The sequence below is a fragment of the Geotrypetes seraphini genome, chromosome 13 (genome assembly GCF_902459505.1).
Source record: "Geotrypetes seraphini chromosome 13, aGeoSer1.1, whole genome shotgun sequence".
In the NCBI taxonomy this organism is placed as follows: domain Eukaryota; kingdom Metazoa; phylum Chordata; class Amphibia; order Gymnophiona; family Dermophiidae; genus Geotrypetes; species Geotrypetes seraphini.
Genome location: NC_047096.1, coordinates 54,258,124 through 54,278,289, shown reverse-complemented (window position 1 = coordinate 54,278,289; position 20,166 = coordinate 54,258,124). Strand labels below are relative to the sequence as shown.

At 41.2% G+C, this 20,166-nt stretch overlaps 1 protein-coding gene across 4 annotated transcripts in view; it reads right to left on the bottom strand.

The window, feature by feature from the left end:
* Window positions 1-479: 479 nt before the first annotated feature.
* DDX25 (DEAD-box helicase 25) overlaps window positions 480-20,166 on the bottom strand; it is a 158,103-nt gene continuing 138,416 nt past the window's right edge. For all 4 annotated transcript variants that reach the window (XM_033919190.1, XM_033919191.1, XM_033919192.1 and 1 more), the window contains 2 exons: window positions 11,484-11,672; window positions 480-1,031 (listed from right to left, as the gene is read on the bottom strand). In XM_033919190.1, the coding sequence (XP_033775081.1) occupies window positions 970-1,031; window positions 11,484-11,672 (251 nt within the window). In that variant the 3' untranslated portion in view covers window positions 480-969. The remainder of the gene's footprint in view (window positions 1,032-11,483; window positions 11,673-20,166) is intronic.

Genomic DNA, 20,166 nt, shown 5'->3' with positions numbered 1-20,166 from the left:
ATAGCAACTATGCGTTAAGTGCAGTCACATGCATAACTGCAAATTAGTGCCAATCAGAACCAACTATTACCAGCAATTACTGGTGTCAATTAATAGCTCATTTGCTAACTAACTTATGCAAGTAACAGGCACTATTCTATACCTTGCACATGCAATTTTGCAAGCTAAACAAGAAAATGTGGACGCAAGATTATAGAATGAGAGGAATTGTTTTTGTTGGAATCAGTACCAACAGAAAAATAAAAGTGAAAATCTCTGCAAGCAATTTTACCTTTTTAAAAAGCAGTGCAAAATCTATGTGTAAAAGCAATTTTGAAAATTTATCAGAATGCCATTCAGATTTATTCTGTTATACAGAATGCAAAGCCTTGAAAATCACATCATGCTTAAAAAAATCTGCTGGATATTATAAATAAATAAATAAAAAAGATAGAACATTGCAAATGACAAACTAAATATTTGTTTCTGGACCACACAAATTTTCCAAAGTCAAATAAAATTTATTTTTGTATAAAACTCTTTCAAATGAGATCAAAACCACAAATGTAGAACTAACCTTTAGAATTTAACAGGTAATTGTTATTAACCAATTCAAATTGTACACAGTACAAAGAGAAAACCAAATAGAGAAGTTAGCTCTAAAAATAGCATAACCTGATTTATCAGCCTCCAGAACTGAATGCATTTTCAGTTCTTGTCTCTATAAATTAGGTATAACTAAATTGTTTTGCTTAGTATTTTGCTTAATTTACAAATGAATAAAAATAAATTTATAATGAGCTAGTAATAATGCAATAGATATTTGTAATCAAAACTAAGAATACAGTTTCTATTTTTCACATGATACAGATGTATTCTTTTGCACATTTCTAATACTTTTTTCAAATTTTTAAGAAGAATAATTTACAGCAACATAGATCTTTCATCTCTTTGGGCTTATTAGTGCTCCACCTTTCCTTTCTGGATCTCTCAGTATTCAATTTTCTCAATCTCATCAATGTCATCTGTATTCAACTGTTTAATTTTAATATCTGGAGGAAAGAAAGATTAAATTTTAAATGCAACACAGCCCTTAAAGTTTATTGTGTATTGAAAGCTTCTACACCACTACTAATGACTTGGTTGTCAATTCACAGCAGTTTACATTAGCTTTTATAAGTGTTACAATACATGAACTATAATTTATGAGCTTCAGTAATGATAGCAATTTATAGAATTGCTCATAATGTAAGAATGCTATATAGTTTCCATGATTTGTAAAACAAGATTCATACCATAATTTTTGTACAAATTTTAAATATATGTGAAAAGCAAAAATGCCACTCACTTTTATTGCAAGCAATGAAATAACTTAGGAATATTTTAATTTTTAGCTATTAAACCCTGGAACAGAAAACTACACTTTGCACAAATCAGATATTTAGGTGAACTCCTCAACTACCTTTGTAAAATTATATCCTGTACCATGGTGGAGATAACACCAACATTGTAATTCTTTGGAGAACTTACTTATGTCAAACATAAATGGAGGCAACATACACATCTAAGTATCAGCTGGTATTTAAGAACCTTGAAGTGTAAGTACTGACACTGCCATGTTGGAAATCTACAGGTATAAATTAGGGCTGCATTTTGATTAAAAATTTTAATTGTGATTAAATCACAAGATTAAAATATGCCTGCCAGCATCTTATTTTTACCCTGTGTCCATTTCTTCCTCTCTCCTCTGTGCCCCCCCCCAAAAAAAAACAACACATCTCTCCTTCCTTCTACCCTCCTTGTCCAATATCTCTTCCCTCCCTCCCGGGTTTAATGTCTCTCTTTTTTTCTTTCCTCACTAACCTCTGTGTTCAACATCTCTCCCTCTCGTCAGGTTCAGCATCTCTCTCTCTCTACTCCCCCATTCCTCCAAGTCTAACATCTCTCCCTCGCTTCTCCTGCCCCCCAGGTCCAACATATCTCCCTCTCTGCTCCCTCACCACACTTCCCCAGGTCCAACATCGCTCCCTTTCTCTCTAATACCCACCACCCTTCCCCAGGTCCAACATTGCTCCCTTTCTCTCTGCTCCCCGCCATCCCTTCCCAGCTCCAACATTGGTCTTTTTTCTCTCCCCACCTGTACCTTATAAGTTGCTTAGAGCAGTGTTTCCCAACTCATGGTAAGTGCATTCCAAGGGAAACATGAGACACCCATAAAGGGTAATGCAGCAACCAACAAAAAAGAAAACAGCCTAATTCTCTCTTATGTGCATCCTTCAGTGACAGCAGTTTAATTTGCAGCAAACACAGAAGTTACACAGGGCATGTGCAGAGGAGCCCTCTTTAATCAGACATACTCAGGATGTACACAACAGAAAGATAACTGGTTCCACTTGTTGCATCTTAAGAAGGAGCCCAAAGAAAGGAAGTTGCATCTTAAGAAGGAGCCCAGAAGAGGGAAGGCCATGAGCATCATTAAGCAAGCCTGTGTTCGATGGCTTGCTCTGCATGGTTTTTGCCAGTGGCAGGGAGGAAGGAAGGGAAGCCATCTGGACCTGCCAGCTAGGGCTGCCTGATTTGCTTCCTGGTCTCACTATAAAAACTAATTGCAGCCTGTGGAGGATTGCTGGTGCACTTTCCCTCTGCCGCGGTCCTTCCCCTCCTCTGACCTAACGTCCTGTATTGGCTTTTCTGTATATGTGAATTATAAAATGACATTGTACAGCATATTGTTCCTTCCTATATTTTAATAAAATAATTTCATTACAAAATAACTATTCGAGACTTGTGTGGATGGGATCAGACATAGTCCGCGGGGAGGGGGCAGGTATGGGGCAGAGTCCGCAAAGGATGGGGCCAAATTTTTCCCTGCATCATTCTTTACCCTGGGAATAAAAGCTGAAAACACCAAATAAAAAAAAGAAAGAGAGCAGAACAGAAACACCCCTTCTGGCTCACGTGCAGGTGGCAGTAGAATTCCTAGTGAGTAGGAGGGACACAGAAAAAATCCAGAGTGGATTTCTTCTGTATATGGCCCATGGCCATGGAGAGATAACCCACTTGTCTAGATTGACACACCTATTGCACTGGAAAAATGTGTTTCCTGTGTTCCTATTTCAGTCCTTTAGAAAATCTGTAAAGACCTATCTATTTGACAATTTTGCTACCTCATAATGCATTTCTTTTATCTCTTTTATTGCCTGTATTGACTATTTCACTGGTTGTCAGTTCCTTTCTTATTGAAAACCGCTTGGAACTGTTCTGGTATTGCAGTATATAAAAATAAAACTTGTATCATTAAGGATCTTTTGGAGATGCATTAGCCCGGTTTCTTTTTCTTATTGAAATCTGACTGTATCAATTCAGATGACCCAAGATTAATTGATCTTTACTCTTTAGGGTATATGATTATTCAATTAACAAGATAGGATAAATGTGGAAGGAGAATAGCACTGATATGTAGGGACTTTTATTTGCATCTCACTCACTTTTACTTTTACTACGAAGGGATGTTGAAAAGTTCTCAGCCCAACCAACTTCCTAAATTCTGAGCGTTATTTTGCCATTGTAGCTGAAAAGCGTGTTATTTCATTTTGCAAGGTGCCAATTTGAAGAATCGTAATGGAGAAATTAGGTTTTTACCTGCTAATTATCTTTCTTTTAAACCAGGGGTGTCCAACCTTTTGGATTCCCTGGGCCGCATTGGACGAAAAAAATTTTCTGGGGCCACTCAAACACTAACACTAGCTGTTGAGCAAAAAAAAGGTTGAGCAGGTCCCAAATTTGCAATCACTAATATAGAAAATGTACGTATCTAATAATAAACCTTCATTAAAGGGACACTGAGGAGAGGAACCCAAAAAAGCAGTAATACTTGCCCTGAGTGATCCTCCACATGCACCGCTGACAGTGGGAGCACCCACTCTGATGGTTCTCCCATTAACTTCTATTACAGCTACGGCAAGCCTCATCAGAGCAGGGATGCTGAATCAGCTGTCAGTGGCACACATGGAGGATCGTTCAATCAGGGTAAATATTACTGCTTTTTTGGGCCTCACATTTTGAGCTTAGGCTCCCTCAAAATGAACATCTCCCCTGCTGTAGCTAGTAGGGATCCCCAAGCCTCACCAACTGACGGCTACCTCCTCCCCCTCCAACTTCCCAAGTTCTGCAGCTGGCAGCAATATTGCAGAGCTGCTGCCTTCCCTCCTCCTTGCCCCCCCCCTTGGCTTTCATGCATGAAAGCAGTGGCAGCTTGAGGATATTGTCATTGGCTGCAAAGCTTGGAGATTTTGGGTTGCCAGAATGGAGGAAGATGTCTTCAGTTGGCAGGGCTTGAGAATCCCCAATAGCTCAAGTATTTATAAATTGCACTCAGGCAGGGAGAAACTTTGGTGCTCATCCACTAATTTTGGGTTCCAGTCCCTCCCCCAAATCAGCTGTATATGACTAAGCCACTGAATACAAAAATAATTGTGATGCACATATCCCAAAGCTAAAATATGCCGATGTAACGATGATAGACCCCCTGAACCAATACCAATCCATATCTCCTGGCACAAGCCAAACAAGATGACCAAACCAACAGGCTCACCCCAATACCTTTACAACTGCTCCGAACACGGCCATCACAAATCCCCACCATTCACAAAACCTCCAAAGCGCATAGACACAAGACCAAGAACAGAAGTAACCTAAAAAAGTTAAAATATACCGAAACCTCTATATCAACACAATATAGGAACCTGAAAGGATACTACCTGAACACCAGGTCTGTAAGAAACAAGGCACAAGTTATACATGACTGGATAGAACAAAAGAATCCAGACCTCCTATTTCTAACTGAAACATGGATGGTCTCAGAAACAGATGTCATAATAAAGGAAATGCTACTGCAAGGCTACAAAATCGTTCCACTAACCAGAAGCTAGAAAAAAGGAGGAGGTCTAGCAATAATCGCAAAAACATTCTTCGATCTTAGTAGAACAGATTTTAAAATTACAGAAGAATTGGAAATCCTAACTTGTAAGATCACCCACACCAAACTGGAAGAACCTCTAACTGTAACACTATTCTACATCCCCCCCAAAAAATGGCCAAGCACCAAAGAAGAATTCTTCGAATTCCTTTCGGCTAATACCATAAGAGGACCATACAATATGCTGCTGGGTGACATAAACATTCACCTGGAACAAGAGGAAAAACCGGAAGTAATTGAAATTGATACGTTCCTAACTACCCTTGGCTTCATCAAACCAAACAAAGAGGAAACACATGAAAAGGGACACCAATTGGATATAGTCACCTTTTCACACAAATATATCCCCGAACCTAAAATCCAATACAGCACAGGAGCCTGGGAGAAATGCATATGGTCAGACCATTATATTTGTAATTTTGGGTTAAGGTGGCAAAAGAAACACTCATTCGTAAAACACATAAGCCATGCCAGACAGAAAACAACAATCACCAGCAGAAGCACCATAAATCCACCAGAATTCTGAACACACTATGAATCATGTCCTGGTTCGGAAGAAGAACAAGATTTCCCTACCAGATGGGGAAAGTTCACCATAGAAGTACTAAACCAAATAGCACCAGCTCAAACTTACAAAAAGTACAAGAGGGATTCAAAAGAATGGTTCGATGCTGAACTACTAGCTCTCAAACAGGAGCTCAGAAAACTAGAAAGAATATGGCTAAAATCAGACAAAGAGGAAGATAAAAGAAACTGGAAACAAAATATGAAAAAATACAAAACCCTGATAAAAGAAAAACGTTCTAAACACTATGCACAAAAAATTGGAGTGGTCAAAACAAATAGCAGAGAACTGTTCAAATTAGTAAACAGACTATCAGATACTACTCAAGTCCTGAAAAACAACAACGAACAGATACCATCAGTCGACAGCCTTGCCGCCTACTTCAGAAAAAAGTCTTGGATCTAAGAGCTACAATACCAACACCCTCACACGATTTCAAACCCCAATTCAGACCACAGGAAAGGGAGCCCATTGTTGACATGACCTGGGATCAATTTGAACCCCCCTAATTGGAACCAATTCCTCATCCTATTCAATAAATATGCCAAAATGAATTGCTTACTAGACAAATGCCCTTCCAAAATCAAGCAAGCTGCAATACCCGAATTCAAAAGGGATCTATTTAACTGGACAACAACCACTCTTACAAGTGCATCCTACCAAGAAGATATGGGACACATACTGATCACACCCATCCCCAAAGATCAGAAGAACTCAATCGCACTGACGTCCAAATACAGACCCATAGCGAGTACCCCCTTATTCACCAAACTACTGGAAGGGTTGGTCAACCTGGAACTAGTAAATCACTTAGATAAATTCAACCTCCTCAATGAACATTAATCTGGGTTTAGAAAAGGATTCAGCACAGAAACAGTCCTAGGATCTATCCTCAACCACCTATATGATCTTTTCAGTAAAGGTACCAGTGCTCTGATCTTACAACTGGACTTCAGCAGCACATTCGACTTAGTGGATCATGAAATAATGCTGAACTGCCTAGATGCAATGGGCCTCTCGGGAAGTGTTTGGATCTGGTTCCAGGGCTTCTTAATGAAATGATCGTATCAAGTGGTCTACGACGGGAAATATTCTAATTCTTGGAAAAGTCCATTGGGAGTTCCCCAGGGTTCCCCCCTATCTTCCACCTTATTTAATATCTATACTTCTTCCTTAGGCCATCTTCTACAAAAGTTAAACCTAATAAACTATATATACGCCGATGACATCTCTATCCTTATCCCAGTGACCAAAGTGACCAATGACACCTCAAAACAAATCTCCCACATCATGACCGAAATAGAAAAACGGTCTATTAATTTTAACCTGAAACTCAACTCAGAAAAGACAAAAATCTTCATGGCAAGCCCAAAAGACAAAATCAACAACAACAATACACTTAAATGGTCATGATAATCCAATATCCAAAACTATAAAAATACTAGGAGTCACCCTAGACACCCACCTGACCTTGATCAAACACACAAACTCGGTGACCAAAAAATGCTTCCACACACTTTGGAAATTAAAAACTTATCAAAAAATATTTCGACCCTCCATCTTTTAGACTACTGGTTCAGTCACTGATCCTATCCACCTTAGACTACTGCAATATCATCTATGTGGGTACACCCAAAAAAAATGAGAAAACTAAGGATAGTGCAAAACACGGCCGTCCGACTAATATTCGGACTAAAGAAAAGTGACCAAATTAGCCCCTACTATAAACTGCTGCACTGGTTGCCAATTGAGGCACGGACTTTATTCAAGATTTCCTGCTTTTGCTATAAACTGGTGTGGGGAATGGCCCCAATTTACCTATTACCTCACTTCGAACTTTACACCCCCACAAGGACAACCAGAAATCACAACCTCTTTGCCTTCCCGAAGATCACAGGTTGCAAATACAGAACCTTTCTGGATAGAACCTTTTAATTTCAAGCTGCCAGACAGCAAACCTGGCTATGCAACTTCACTGACAAAGCCAGGCAGACCTATGGCGCCTTTCGGAAAGAAATCAAGACCGCTTTATTCAATAGATTTATTTCCCAGCCAGACAAGGCCCCCCCATCCTAAAACCTTTCTCTTTATGTTGATACTACACTTCTTCACAAATGTATTCTGTTCTTCTCTTGACTATTTAGTATCTTCCTCACCACCTGTTTTCTGTAATTCGCTGACCATCCAGCCCCTTTGATGTAAAATACTTAAGATTATACTGTAACCTATAAACACTGATTACTCAGTGACTTCCTACCTTTTCTCACCTTGTAATTCGCTGATTGTACATCTCTCTTTCACTGTAAACTGCCTAGAAGTCGCAAGATTATGGCGGTATAGAAAAAATAAAGTTATTATTATTATTATTATATTCCAGTTAATAAATTCAAAATAAAACCATTTTTTCTACCTTGTCTGGATATTTTGGTTTTCTATCATCTTGGTCCGAGTTCTCTTTCTGTTTTTTGTCTATCTTCAACTAATTCTCTTTCCGGTGTCTGCTGTTCCATTTTTTCTCCTCTTCTCTCTTGTTCCATTTCTTCCTTATGCCTGTCTCCAACGTCTCCTTTCAGCTTTTGTAATTCTTTCTTTTCTTTTTTGCCTCTGTCCACTCAAATCTTGCCTTCTTTCTCACCCTTCTTTTTTTAAAATGTTCAGCTACCTCTCAATTCTCCATCTTTTCTCAGTCCCTAGCTCTCCTATTTCCCATCTCACTCCTTTCCCAGCCTCCTATTGCCTTCTATCTACACTTCCCCCTCCGAATCCGTGGTTTCAGCATCCGCGGATTCGGTTATTCGCAATTTTTTTTTTTTTTAGGGGAAAAAAATAAATAAATAAATAAAGATTTGTTTTGGACCTTCCCCCCATCATCCCGGCCTTACCTGGTGGTCTAGCAGGGCTTTCGGGGCAGGAGCAATCTTCTTACGCTCCTGCCCCGTGCAGATCGCCAATAGGAAATGGCTGCTTTGAGCTCCTGTAGTAGTCTCGAGAGACTACGGGAGCTCACGGCAGCCATTTCCTATTGGCGATCTGCACGGGGCAGGAGCGTAGGAAGATCGCTCCTGCCCCGAAAGTCCGCTAGACCACCTGGTAAGGCCGGCACAGGCCGCCTAGCCCAGAGAGGAATGATCTTCACTCTGCCCGGCCTGGAGCGGTAAAAGAGGAGACTGAAGCACCCGCACTGACCCCTGCAAACACGCAACACACACGGAAGGAGGCAATCGGAGGCGGAGACCACCAGGTAAGGTCCGGGGGTGGGTCAGAGCCGGCACAAAGTTATTTGCAATTTTTCACACTTCACGGTCCGGCTCTGCCCCTAACCCCTGCGAATACTAAGAGAGAAGTGCTCCCCATTACATTTCTACCACTGTACTCACTACTCTCTCACTCATCTTGTCATCTCCCTTTTGACCTCATCCACATGGCTCCCTCTCTCCACTGGTCAGGCTATAACTCCCTGTCCCTTACTTTCCATCCCCTAGCATCTTCTTCTCCCAGCTTTCTTCCCTCCTGCCCTCCCATGGGTCCATCTCTCCTCTATCCCCATTGTCCAACATTTTGCTCCCTCTCTTTTCTGCTTTTCTTCTTCTCTCCCCCCGTGATGCTGAACAATGAAATGAAGGAAAAAAAGGGAGATGCTGCATCGCTCTGCCTTCCATCTACAGGTCCAACATTTCTCCCTCCCTTCCATCCCCAGATCCAACTTCTCTCCCTTTCTCTTCCCAACTGCCCCCATCCCATCTCTCCCCCTGCTTGCCTGCCTTCCTCCCCCAGGTCCACCATTTCTCCCTTTCTCTTCCCAACAGTTCTCCCTTCAAGTATCTCTTTCCCTCTTCCTCCACACCACCCCAGATCCAACTTCTCTCCCTTCAGACCATTGCCCACCATCTTTCTTCTCTGTTTCTAGACCCATAAGCTCTCCCCCCACGTCCAATCTGGCACTTCTTTTAATACTCTCCCCCTCTGTACTTTAAAAAAACAAAAAAAAGTCCAGGAGGCTTCCTCGGCCTAGCATGTTCTCCCCCTTCTCTCCGTACCCGTGCATCTCTACCTCAATCCTCCCCCACCACCATGTCCAATAATTCTCTTTCTCCCTCCCCTCCTCTCTCTGCCCCACAGTTCTCCTCTTTCTTCATCTCTCCATGTGCACCATTTCTTTCCCTCTCTCAGACACCCAATTCTCCCTTACTATTCCCTCCCTCACTCCCTCCATTCTTCAATCCTATGGCTCATGCATCCTCCCTCCTTCCTTCATCATTGGTCCAAAAGTTCATGGCCACAGTGTTTTGGGATCAAGATGTTGTTGTAATGACTATCTTCCAAGGGGCCAACCAGAGAATGCAGAATACTACTGTAACTTGCTGTGCCAATTAAAGGAGGCACTAAAAGAACAAAGAAGAGGGAAGTTGCAGAAAGGAGTCCTCTTTTTGCAAGACAATGCACCCGCTCACAAGGCTGGCAAAACGATGGATGTTTTGACACATTTGGAGTTTCAGTGCATAAACCATCCACCCTACTCACCAGATCTCATTCCATCTGACTATTTTCTGTTTTCAAACCTTAAAAAGAGATTGCAAGGGTGACAATTTGAGTGATTTGGAGGTAATTGTCCAGTCTGTTGAACTTAGGGGTGAATATGTGGAATAACTTGTAAGTTTCATAGCTCCACATCATTCCCTTTTTGATTGGAATGAGAAATTTTCAGCACCCCCTCATAACTATGTAATGTTTTATAGATATATATTTAGAATGGTAATTATATTTGGTATTATGATCATCTTTTGCTAATATATATGTTTTAGTTTTGACATCTGATGATTATTCTTGCTGTTATTAAGATGGTAGTTTTAACCATTCATTCATTCATTCATTTAGGGCTCCTTTTACTAAACAGTGGTAGAGGTTTCTACTGTGGGCCGGTGAGGTAAATGTTCTGACGCTCATAGGAATTCTAAGAGTCTGAACATTTAACTCTACCACCATTTAGTAAATCCCAGCATTATTGTTTTACTCATTTATCTTTTTCATTTTGTTTGTAACATTTAGATATTGTGACACCTGAGGCAGGCATTCATACCATAACATGGATCTGACTCAAGTTCATCTGTTTAATTATACTATCTTTTGGAGGATAGTGCGATATGGATTTATTTGTGGAATTGCTCCATCTTTAGATGAAGCTATTAGGCCTCTGGCCTTTTTATTGTGCTTGATTTTAGTAAAGGAATATTGAATTGTTCTTCCTCAGGCTCTCCTTTTTTTTTTGGAGTGAGAAACTGATGGTCCATTCCTACTCCCGATTCTTGCTATTGGACTTTTTACATAGTTCTTTTTTCAATTTTTTTGGTGTACCTAAATATGACTGTACATAATTTGCAGATGAGTAAACAATTACATGCTTATAAAATACTAGTAATCCATGTGTGGTCTTGTGCAATTCAGGCAAAATCATTTATCCCAGCTTTATAGCTGATATATGGGCCCTTGCCTAGATATATGTATGCCATTCCAAGTATCCCCCTAAATGTGCTTGAAACAGATGATGCTCCAGCCCGAGAATTCATCACCTCCTAGTCTCAAATCCCTATTCACTCATGCCAAGTGCAGGTCAAACTTCAAAATGGATATCATAATTTCCCCTCCCCCAACCTTGGCTTCATATGTCTTCAGGGAGTAGGAGTGAGATGTGCTGGGACCAGGGGGGAGAAAACAGATGGTGTGAATGCTTGGACCCAGAAGCCCCAAAGCTCCTTTTCCCCTATCCAGAAGTTACTCAGGCCCTGGCCAATACTGAGACTGGTGCCCAGTTAGCTTAGTAGCTAAAGTTAGGACAACCTTTTTAGTGTCTTAATTTTAGCTGCTTATTTAATCAGTTAAGCGCCGCTGATTATCAGCAGTTAGGCAGCCAGTTAAATCACTTTGAATATCAGGCCACACAAGTTTAAATAGCTCTATACTTACTAAAGTGTTTTTCAATTGCATACAATAAATTCAAGCTGTGCTTCTCCACTAGGTTAACAGCAAGTCCCTTCTTTCCAAATCGTCCTGTTCTGCCAATACGATGCAAGTAAGTCTCACAGTCTATGTCACCATCTTTGTTTAAAGGAAGGTCAAAGTTAACAACAATGGAGACCTGCTCCACATCAATACCTAGAGAAAGGGAGCAACAATTAAGACTTTTAAGACCATATACTTACTTTTAAAAGTCACTTGTTATGTAATAGGAAGTAATAAAATTTAAAAATAAAAATTTGCAGTTTAAAAGTTCCAGAAAATGGGTGTGGGGGGGGTGTCAAGTGTCAATACCGAACGGATGCCATATCTCAACACTGCCAGTCTGCATGAACTGTGTCTTCAGACCTGTGGCTATCTTGTAAATACCATGGCTTCTAAGTGTGCAGAAAAATTACTCTTTGTTTAGAAGAAAAAGCATCATTACTCATCTGTAGCAGGTGTTCTCAGAGGACAGCAGGCATATATTCTCACATGTGAGGGTGATGCCATCCACGGAACCCAGTACAGACAGTCAAAGTGTACTGTCACTTTAAAACTGCTCATACCGCATGCATGCTGGTGCCTTCCCATCCATCACTGGCTCATGGGACCATCAGTTCAGTAACAAAGCTAAGTCAACTAGGGGAGGTGGGAGGGTTATGAGAATATATGCCTGCTGTGCTCAGAGAATATCTGCTAAAGATGAGTAAATACACTTCCCCCTCCGAATCCACGGTTTCAGCATCTGCGGATTCGGTTATTTGCGATTTTAAAACCAAACACACATTTTAATTTTTCAGGCTATTTTAAGCCCTGTAAGCCACCCCTTAAGCCTTACCTGGTGGTCTAGAGGGTTTTTCGGGCAGGAGTGATCTTCCCACACTCCTGCCCTGTGCAGATCGCTCGTAGGAAATGGCTGGCTTGAGCTCCCGTAGTCTCTCCTGACCCGAAAACCCGCTAGACCACCAGGTAAGGCTTAAGGGGGGGCTCACAGGGCTTAAAATAGCCAGAGGAAAGTGGGGGTTACGGGCAGAACCAGCGTTTTTTTTAATATTCGCAGGCAGGCTCTGCCCCTAACACCCGTGGATACGGAGGGAGAAGTATATGCTTTCTCTAAGGACATTCAGGTACTGCAATTTATCAACTATATCATGCTACCTTCTTGTTGGAGGAAAACCAGGTTTGAATAGTGGTTCTTGGTGAAGAGGGGTATTCCAGCAGGCAGATTCCACAGAGGGTGGGATGCAATCAAAGTACAGTGATCAAGCTTCAGAAGTAGGAGACAGGAGGAACACAGAATAGACAGTGGTCAGGTCAACCAAGAAAGGCAAGTTACAGACAAGATCGAGTGTTGAGACACACATCTTGGCAACAGGAAGCGGATGTCACCTCCATTACTGAGAGAGTGGCAGGACAAGTGCTCAGCCTTGGTAAGTACAAGCAGTGAGGTGCAGGGCCTGAAATTTGGTTTGAGAGGGTGTAAAGATAGGAAAAAGCCACTACTGACTGTGCCAAAAAATACTGAAGGGGTAACAAGCTCAACCACTATGTTGTTACTGTTGAGTGACTAAAGAGAGTTGCTTAAATTCAGAAAAAGTCACTACATGAAGAATATTCATAAATGATAATTCAACAATTATCAATTTCTATAACTGATAGAACTCTGCTCAGAGACATGAAGGCAATATGTTCCGCCTCACCACCCAATCATTGCAGTGTTCACAGTGAATTTACTCCAGGTGAAAGATTGTTCTTAACTGTTATGTTGCTAGCTACTATAGCTATGCTTAGCTTTTTATACAAATCTAAGATTTGCTCAAACTTAGCTTTGAAAAGTAGCTGGTTCCTTTGACGTGCCACATTTCGGTCCTGCGTTAGGGAACCGACAAACAAACACAGTTAAACTGGAGGTGAAAGCTCATACAGCATAAAATACAATTAGCTTATAACGTCCAAGTGTGATTTCTTCTTAAAATCCAAACCTTTTTTTTTTTTAATTAATTCTTTATTCATTTTCATATTTGACAATAAGTGCACAAAATATTATATTACAACAAGTTCTTACACAACATCACTTTGATATCTACTACATAAAATCTAATAATATGTTTAACCCCTCCCCCACCACCCACCCTTCATCTACTTTCCAACCAAAATATACACATATTGCAAAACATATTATAACATATTATGTAACATTATTACCAATACCCTCCCCCTTTGGTGTGCCAAAAAGAAGAAAAAGAAAAGAAGAAGAGGAGAAGTGATGACTATTCACTGCAATATTTTGTCAATGGCCCCCATATTTTTATAAATTTAGTATATGTCCCTCTTTGTATTGCTATTACTCTTTCCATTTTGAATATATGACATATTGTATTCCACCAAAATGTATAACTAAGGTTACTATGATTCTTCCAATTGTTGGTTATATGTTGAATGGCACAAACCATTTTAAGATTTTAAGAAGAAATCACGCTTGAACGTTATAAGCTAATTGTATTTTATGCTATAATGGCTTTCACCTCCAGTTTAACTGTGTTTGTTTGTCGGTTCCCTGACGCAGGACCGAAATGTGGCACGCCAAAGGAACCAGCTACTTTTTCAAAGCTAAGTTTGAGCAAATCTGCTTTTACATTTTAGATTTTTATAAAAAGCTAAGCATAGCTGTAGTAGCTAGCAACATAATAGTTAAGAACAATCTTTCACCTGGAGTAAATTCACTGTGAACACTGCAATGATTGGGTGGTGAGGCGCAACATATTGCCTTCATGTCTCTGAGCAGAGTTCTATCAGTTATAGAAATTGCTAATTGTTGAATTATTATTTATGAATATTCTTCATGTAGTGACTACTGACTGTGCAGCAAAGAATAGCATGGGCTGTGAAATACAACAAGTGGACAAAGGAAATGTCGGAGAAGGCGTTATTTAGTGATGAGAGCACTTTCTGCATCTTGGGTGAACAGTGCAGAATGAATGTACGCAGATAACTAGGAGAATTCAAGCCTAAATGCCCAGTTAGAAACATAGAAACCTATATAGAATATGACGGCAGAAAAGGGCCATCGGCCCAACAAGTCTGCCCACTCGAAAAACCCTCCCCTCTAAGCACTTCCTCGAAGTGAACCCACATATTTATCCAATTTTTTCTTAAAATCGAGCACGTTGCTGGCTTCAATTACTTGAAGTGGAAGATCATTCCAACAATCAACTACCCTTTCAGTGAAGAAATACTTCCTAATGTCTCCATGGAATCTCCCACCTTTGATTTTTAACGGATGCTCTCTTGTTGCCGTAGGTCCTGTAAGGAAAAAGATGTCTTTTTCCACCTCAATACGGCCAGTAACATATTTGAACGTCTCTATCATGTCTCCCCTCTCTCTGCGTACAAGAGAGTATAGCTGCAACTTACCTAGACGTTCTTCATATGGGAAATCCTTGAGTCCTGAGACCATCCTGGTGGCCATTCGCTGAACCGACTCCATTCTCATCACATCCTTTTGATAATGTGGCCTCCAAAACTGAACACAATATTCCAGATGAGGTCACACCATGGACCTGTACAACAGCATTACAACTTCAGGCTTTCGGCTGACAAAACTTCTTCAAATGCAACCCAGCATTTGTCTAGCCTTGGATGAAACTTTCTCCGCTTGATTGGCAGTCTTCATATCTTCACTAATGATTACTCCTAGGTCCCGTTCTGCCATAGTTCTTGTTAAGGTCTCACCATTCAGGGTGTAAGTTCTGCATGGGTTTCTACTGCCAAGGTGCATAACCTTACACTTTTTGCCATTAAAACTCAGTTGCCAAATTGTGGACCATTGTTCCAGTAAAAGTAGGACTTGTGTCATAGTGTCGGGCACGGTGCCTTTGCCCACTACGTTGCACAGTTTAGCGTCATCAGTAAATAACGCAATTTTATCTCGAAGTCCCGTACAAAGATATTAAATAGGATTGGACCCAAGACAGAGCCCTGTGGCACTCCACTGATCACTTCCGACGTTTCGGAGGGAGTACCATTTACCACTACCCTCTGAAGTCTGCCATTGAGCCAGTCTCCAACCCATGTCTTGACTAGTCCCAACAAACACATCTTGTTCAATAACCAGTTAAGCATCCTAAAAGGTATGGGGATGTATGGCAGCAAGTGGTGCTGGTCAGCATGATGAATGCAGTGAAGTACTTTGAAAACCCGCAGAAACACATGTTGCCTTCGGCAGAGAACTTGTTTCCTTATGATTAATTCTTTCAAGATAATGAACATAAGAATTGCCGCAGCTGGGTCAAACCAGTGGTCTATCGTGCCCAGCAGTCCGCTTCCGCGGCGGCCCCTAGGTCAAAGACCAGTGCCCTAACTGAAACCAGCCCTACCTGCGTACGTTCCGGTTCAGCAGGAACTTGTCTAACTTTGTCTTGAATCCCTGGAGGGTGTTTTCTACTATAACAGCCTCCGGAAGAGCGTTCCAGTTTTCCACCGCTCTCTGGGTGAAGAAGAACTTCCTTATGTTTGTACGGAATCTATCCCCTTTTAACTTTAGAGAGTGCCCTCTCGTTCTCCCTACCTTGGAGAGGGTGAACAATCTTTCTTTATCTACTAAGTCTATTCCCTTCAATATCTTGAATGTTCAATATCTTGAATGTTTTGATCATGTCCCCTCTCAGTCTCCTCTTTTCAAGGGAGAAGAAGCCCAGTTTCTCTAATCTCTCACTGTATGGCAACCCCTCCACCCCTTAACCATTTTAGTCGCTCTTCTCTGGACCCTTTCGAGTAGTACTGTGTCCTTCTTCATGTACGGTATCATGCATCATGTTATCGAGCAAAATCTGTACTCGAATGGATGAGAAAGAAGGGAGTGAAGACAATTGATTGGCCTGCTCAGTCACCAGATCTCAAACCAATTGAGAACCTGTGGCACAAACTATCACTGGAAACAATAAAAAACTAGCTAACAGTCACTCAACTGAATGGCAGGTTGAACTTGAGCTCCGATGGGGCTTTGAAGTAATAGTGCAAAAAAGGCTTCCCTCGAGGAGCACTGATCGTACTTGTGGGTGTGCTGGCGGTTGGAGTGTATGGCGAGTCATCGGAGACTGGAGAAGTTTCATAACATTACATTACATTACATTACAGATTTCTATTCCGCTTGTGCCTTGCGGTTCTAAGCGGATTACAAATTAAGAGACTGGACAATTTCAGGAATATTACAGTACATAGAATCAGGAATGTATCAAGTTACAATTGTTAGACTGGAAGTTTCCAGGAGAAATTTAGAGCTCATGGTAGATGAATAGTAGGTTGATGAAGAGAGTTGTACAATGTTTAGATATAAGAACATAAGAACATAAGAACTGCCTTCTCCGGATCAGACCTTCGGTCCATCAAGTCCGGCGATCCGCACACGCGGAGGCCCTGCCAGGTGTACACCTGGCGTAATTTATAGTCCATCAAATCCTTATATGCCTCTCTTAAGGAGATATGCATCTAGTTTGCTCTTGAAGCCTAGGATGGTCGATTCTGTCATAATCTCCTCTCTGAGTAAAGCAGAACTTCCTGACATTAGTCCTGAACCTGTCCCCCCTCAGCTTCATTACATATACAGGTATAGTTATGGTGGGGTGTTCGTGTGTGTATTTTCTAGTGCTATGTTGAGGTTAAGATGATGGAAAGTATTTTTTGAAGAGATGAGTTTTGATTTCTTTTCGGAATTCTTTTATGTCTATTGATTTGATCAGTAGATTGATTTTACAATGGTAGTGTCAATTTTTGCTGCCTGTGTAGCTAAATGGCTGTCGTATAGTTTCATGCGTCGTGTACCTTTGAGAGGAGGGTAAGCGAATAGGTTTTGAGTTCTCCTTAATCTGTGTAAGAGATTACGGTGTAGTCTTTTGTTTAGGTAGCTGGGTGCTGTTCCGTGTGTTACTTTGTATAGTAGACAGTAGAATTTGAACTGGGATCTTGCTTTTATTGGTAGCCAGTGTGAGTCAAGGTAAGCATTGGTGATGTGGTCAAATTTGCTGAGGGAATAGATGAGTTTGAGGGCCGTGTTCTGAACGGTCTGTAATTGTTTTATCATGTAGTTTGGGCATGATAGGTATAGGCTGTTGCAGTAATCTACTATGCTTAGAACTAGGGATTGTACTACTATCTTGTATTGATCCTTGATGAAGAATTTTCTTATTTTTCTTAGGTTACGCATTGTGAAGAATGCTCTTTGGATGATTTTGTGGATTTGGGTCTGCATTGTGCAATTTCTGTCTAGATGAATTCCTAGGATCTTGAGTGTGCTTTGCATTGGGTACTTGATTTTGTTTAATTTGTTTAATTTAACATTGACCTGCAAATCTAGCACGTGGTGACTCGGTCCCCCAATCTTCAAGTTGATTGTGCAGATCACAAGTGTCAATGCCAAAGTGCCAAGGTTCTTCAGTCAGCACAGCATTTTCCAGGCCTAGAGGCTGGATGCTCTGGTGCAGCCTTGGCCAATGGATAGGAAAAAGTGCAAAAGTGGCATTGCGAAACTTGAAGTGGGGAAATATGTAGAAACTGATAAAGAAAAGGCTGAATTGCTTCTGTTCTGTGTTCACAACTGAAGTGCCAGGAGCAGGACCACAGAAAACAAACATGAATAGGAATGGAGGCATAATAGACCCTGATTTATTTTCAGACTGAGGAAATCCAGATGGACGTTCTCCACTCCTGCTATGTGGGAAGTCACTCCCAACAGCCGTAGACTTGGCCGAAGCCAGTAAAAGATCATACATGGCACCTGAAAGATAAGAAGCACCAAGCTCAAGCTTAGGCACCTCCTGATCCACCAAAAACCAGTCATCAAACGGTCAAGAATTTGCTTGGACCACCGGAAAAAAGCAAGGGCCACCAGACCCCCACAAATCGCCGCCTGGACTGCCATGGCAGCTACGACTAAACTTTACTTAAGAAGAAACTCCAATTTACGATCCTGAGAATCCTGCAGGGCCGAACCACCTTCAACTGGCACCGTATGCCTGTGCGTGATAGCTGAATGTCCTGATGCATAGGAAAAGAATGGGAGGCTATCCGGATCCCCCAAAGCAGGGGGTCCTTCACATGCAGGGGCTCTTTCACATCCTCCTCAAAGCACAAAACTGACAAAACCCAAATAATCAGCTCCTGAAGCTCGTCCCAAAGAAAAATGCACCCCACCGACACATCCTCATCAGCCGATGTTTCTGACAAACACATGTCAGCAACAACCATCACAGAAAATAGAAGGTAGGATTAAATGGCCATTTTTCTCAGTGGTGAAGGATGAATAGTGGAGTGCCACAGGTATCTGCTCTAGGTCTGGAAATGGGAACTAGTGATTAAATTTGCAGATGACAAAACTTCCCAAGGTTGTTGAAACACAGACTGTGAAATATTGCAATACAACCTTAGGAAACTGTTTGTCCTTTCCACTCTCTACAGGCCCTCTTGCTCTTTTGAAAGACCGCCGCCGCGAAGCGGCGGCGACGCTGACCCCGCCCACATTTCCTCGCTGGTAACCTCCCCTATATATTTCTCTGCTTTGCGGCGCACGCCGCAAAGGCGCGCGCCTTTGGCGCGCACCAAAGGAGCGCACCTAAGGAGCAGGTCCTGCTCCTTTATGCGCTCCTTCATGCAGCTCCTTTATTCTTTCTTATCCTTATTACTCCTGTTTACTCTCTCTTCTTTCTTCACCCTCTTAAACCGTCTTCTCAAACCATACATCTTTTTCACCACATTTCTTCTAATGCTGCACAGCTCTGAAATCCTTTGTTCTTTCTCATTCACAACCCCTAATATAATGTCTTCCATTCCTACTATTTGGGGCCGTCGCTATATCAGCCCTACAGCTTGCAAAAATCAAATCAAACTTCAATCTAGATATCTCATTTCCATTCCGATACAACCTTCCTCCACTTCTTATCATAATCAACCACAGCACTCCCTTACATTAAATTCAGGCCTAATAAATGTCCGTTCTATAAAAAATAAACATCATCTAATTCATGACATTATCACTCAACATAACCTTCAAATCTTATTCCTCACAGAAATATGGTTAACTCAGGGAGACGATGCTTATATCACTCAGGCTTGCCCACCCAATTATACAGCATATTTTCTACCCCGTCCAAACAAAAAGGGAGGTGGACTAGCAATTATATATCATACCTCAATCCCTATTCAGATAAATACCGCTAACCTCTTTTCTCACACTCCTATTGAATCTCTCCAATTTTCTATTAAACTCCATTCTCCCCTTAACTTTCTTCTTATCTATTTACCTCCTCCAATAACTAAAGACTCACTATCATCTCTTATTTCCACTCTAACTGACTTCAACATTGCTTATCCTGAGTCTATTGTACTCGGAGATTTTAATATCCACTTCAACTGTCCTAATCACTTTAATACTTCCGAACTCTTAACCTTGATAGCTGATCTATCTCTATCTCCTCTTATTCATACACCCACTCATTCAGCAGGAAATACTTTAGACATGATTCTTTGTCCTACCACCATGACCCATTTTTTCCACACTTTCAATTTTATTTCGGTACCATGGTCAGACCACAGACTAATAATATGGCAATCAAATTTTCCAAAACATTCAAATTCCATTAATCACACAAATAATTCC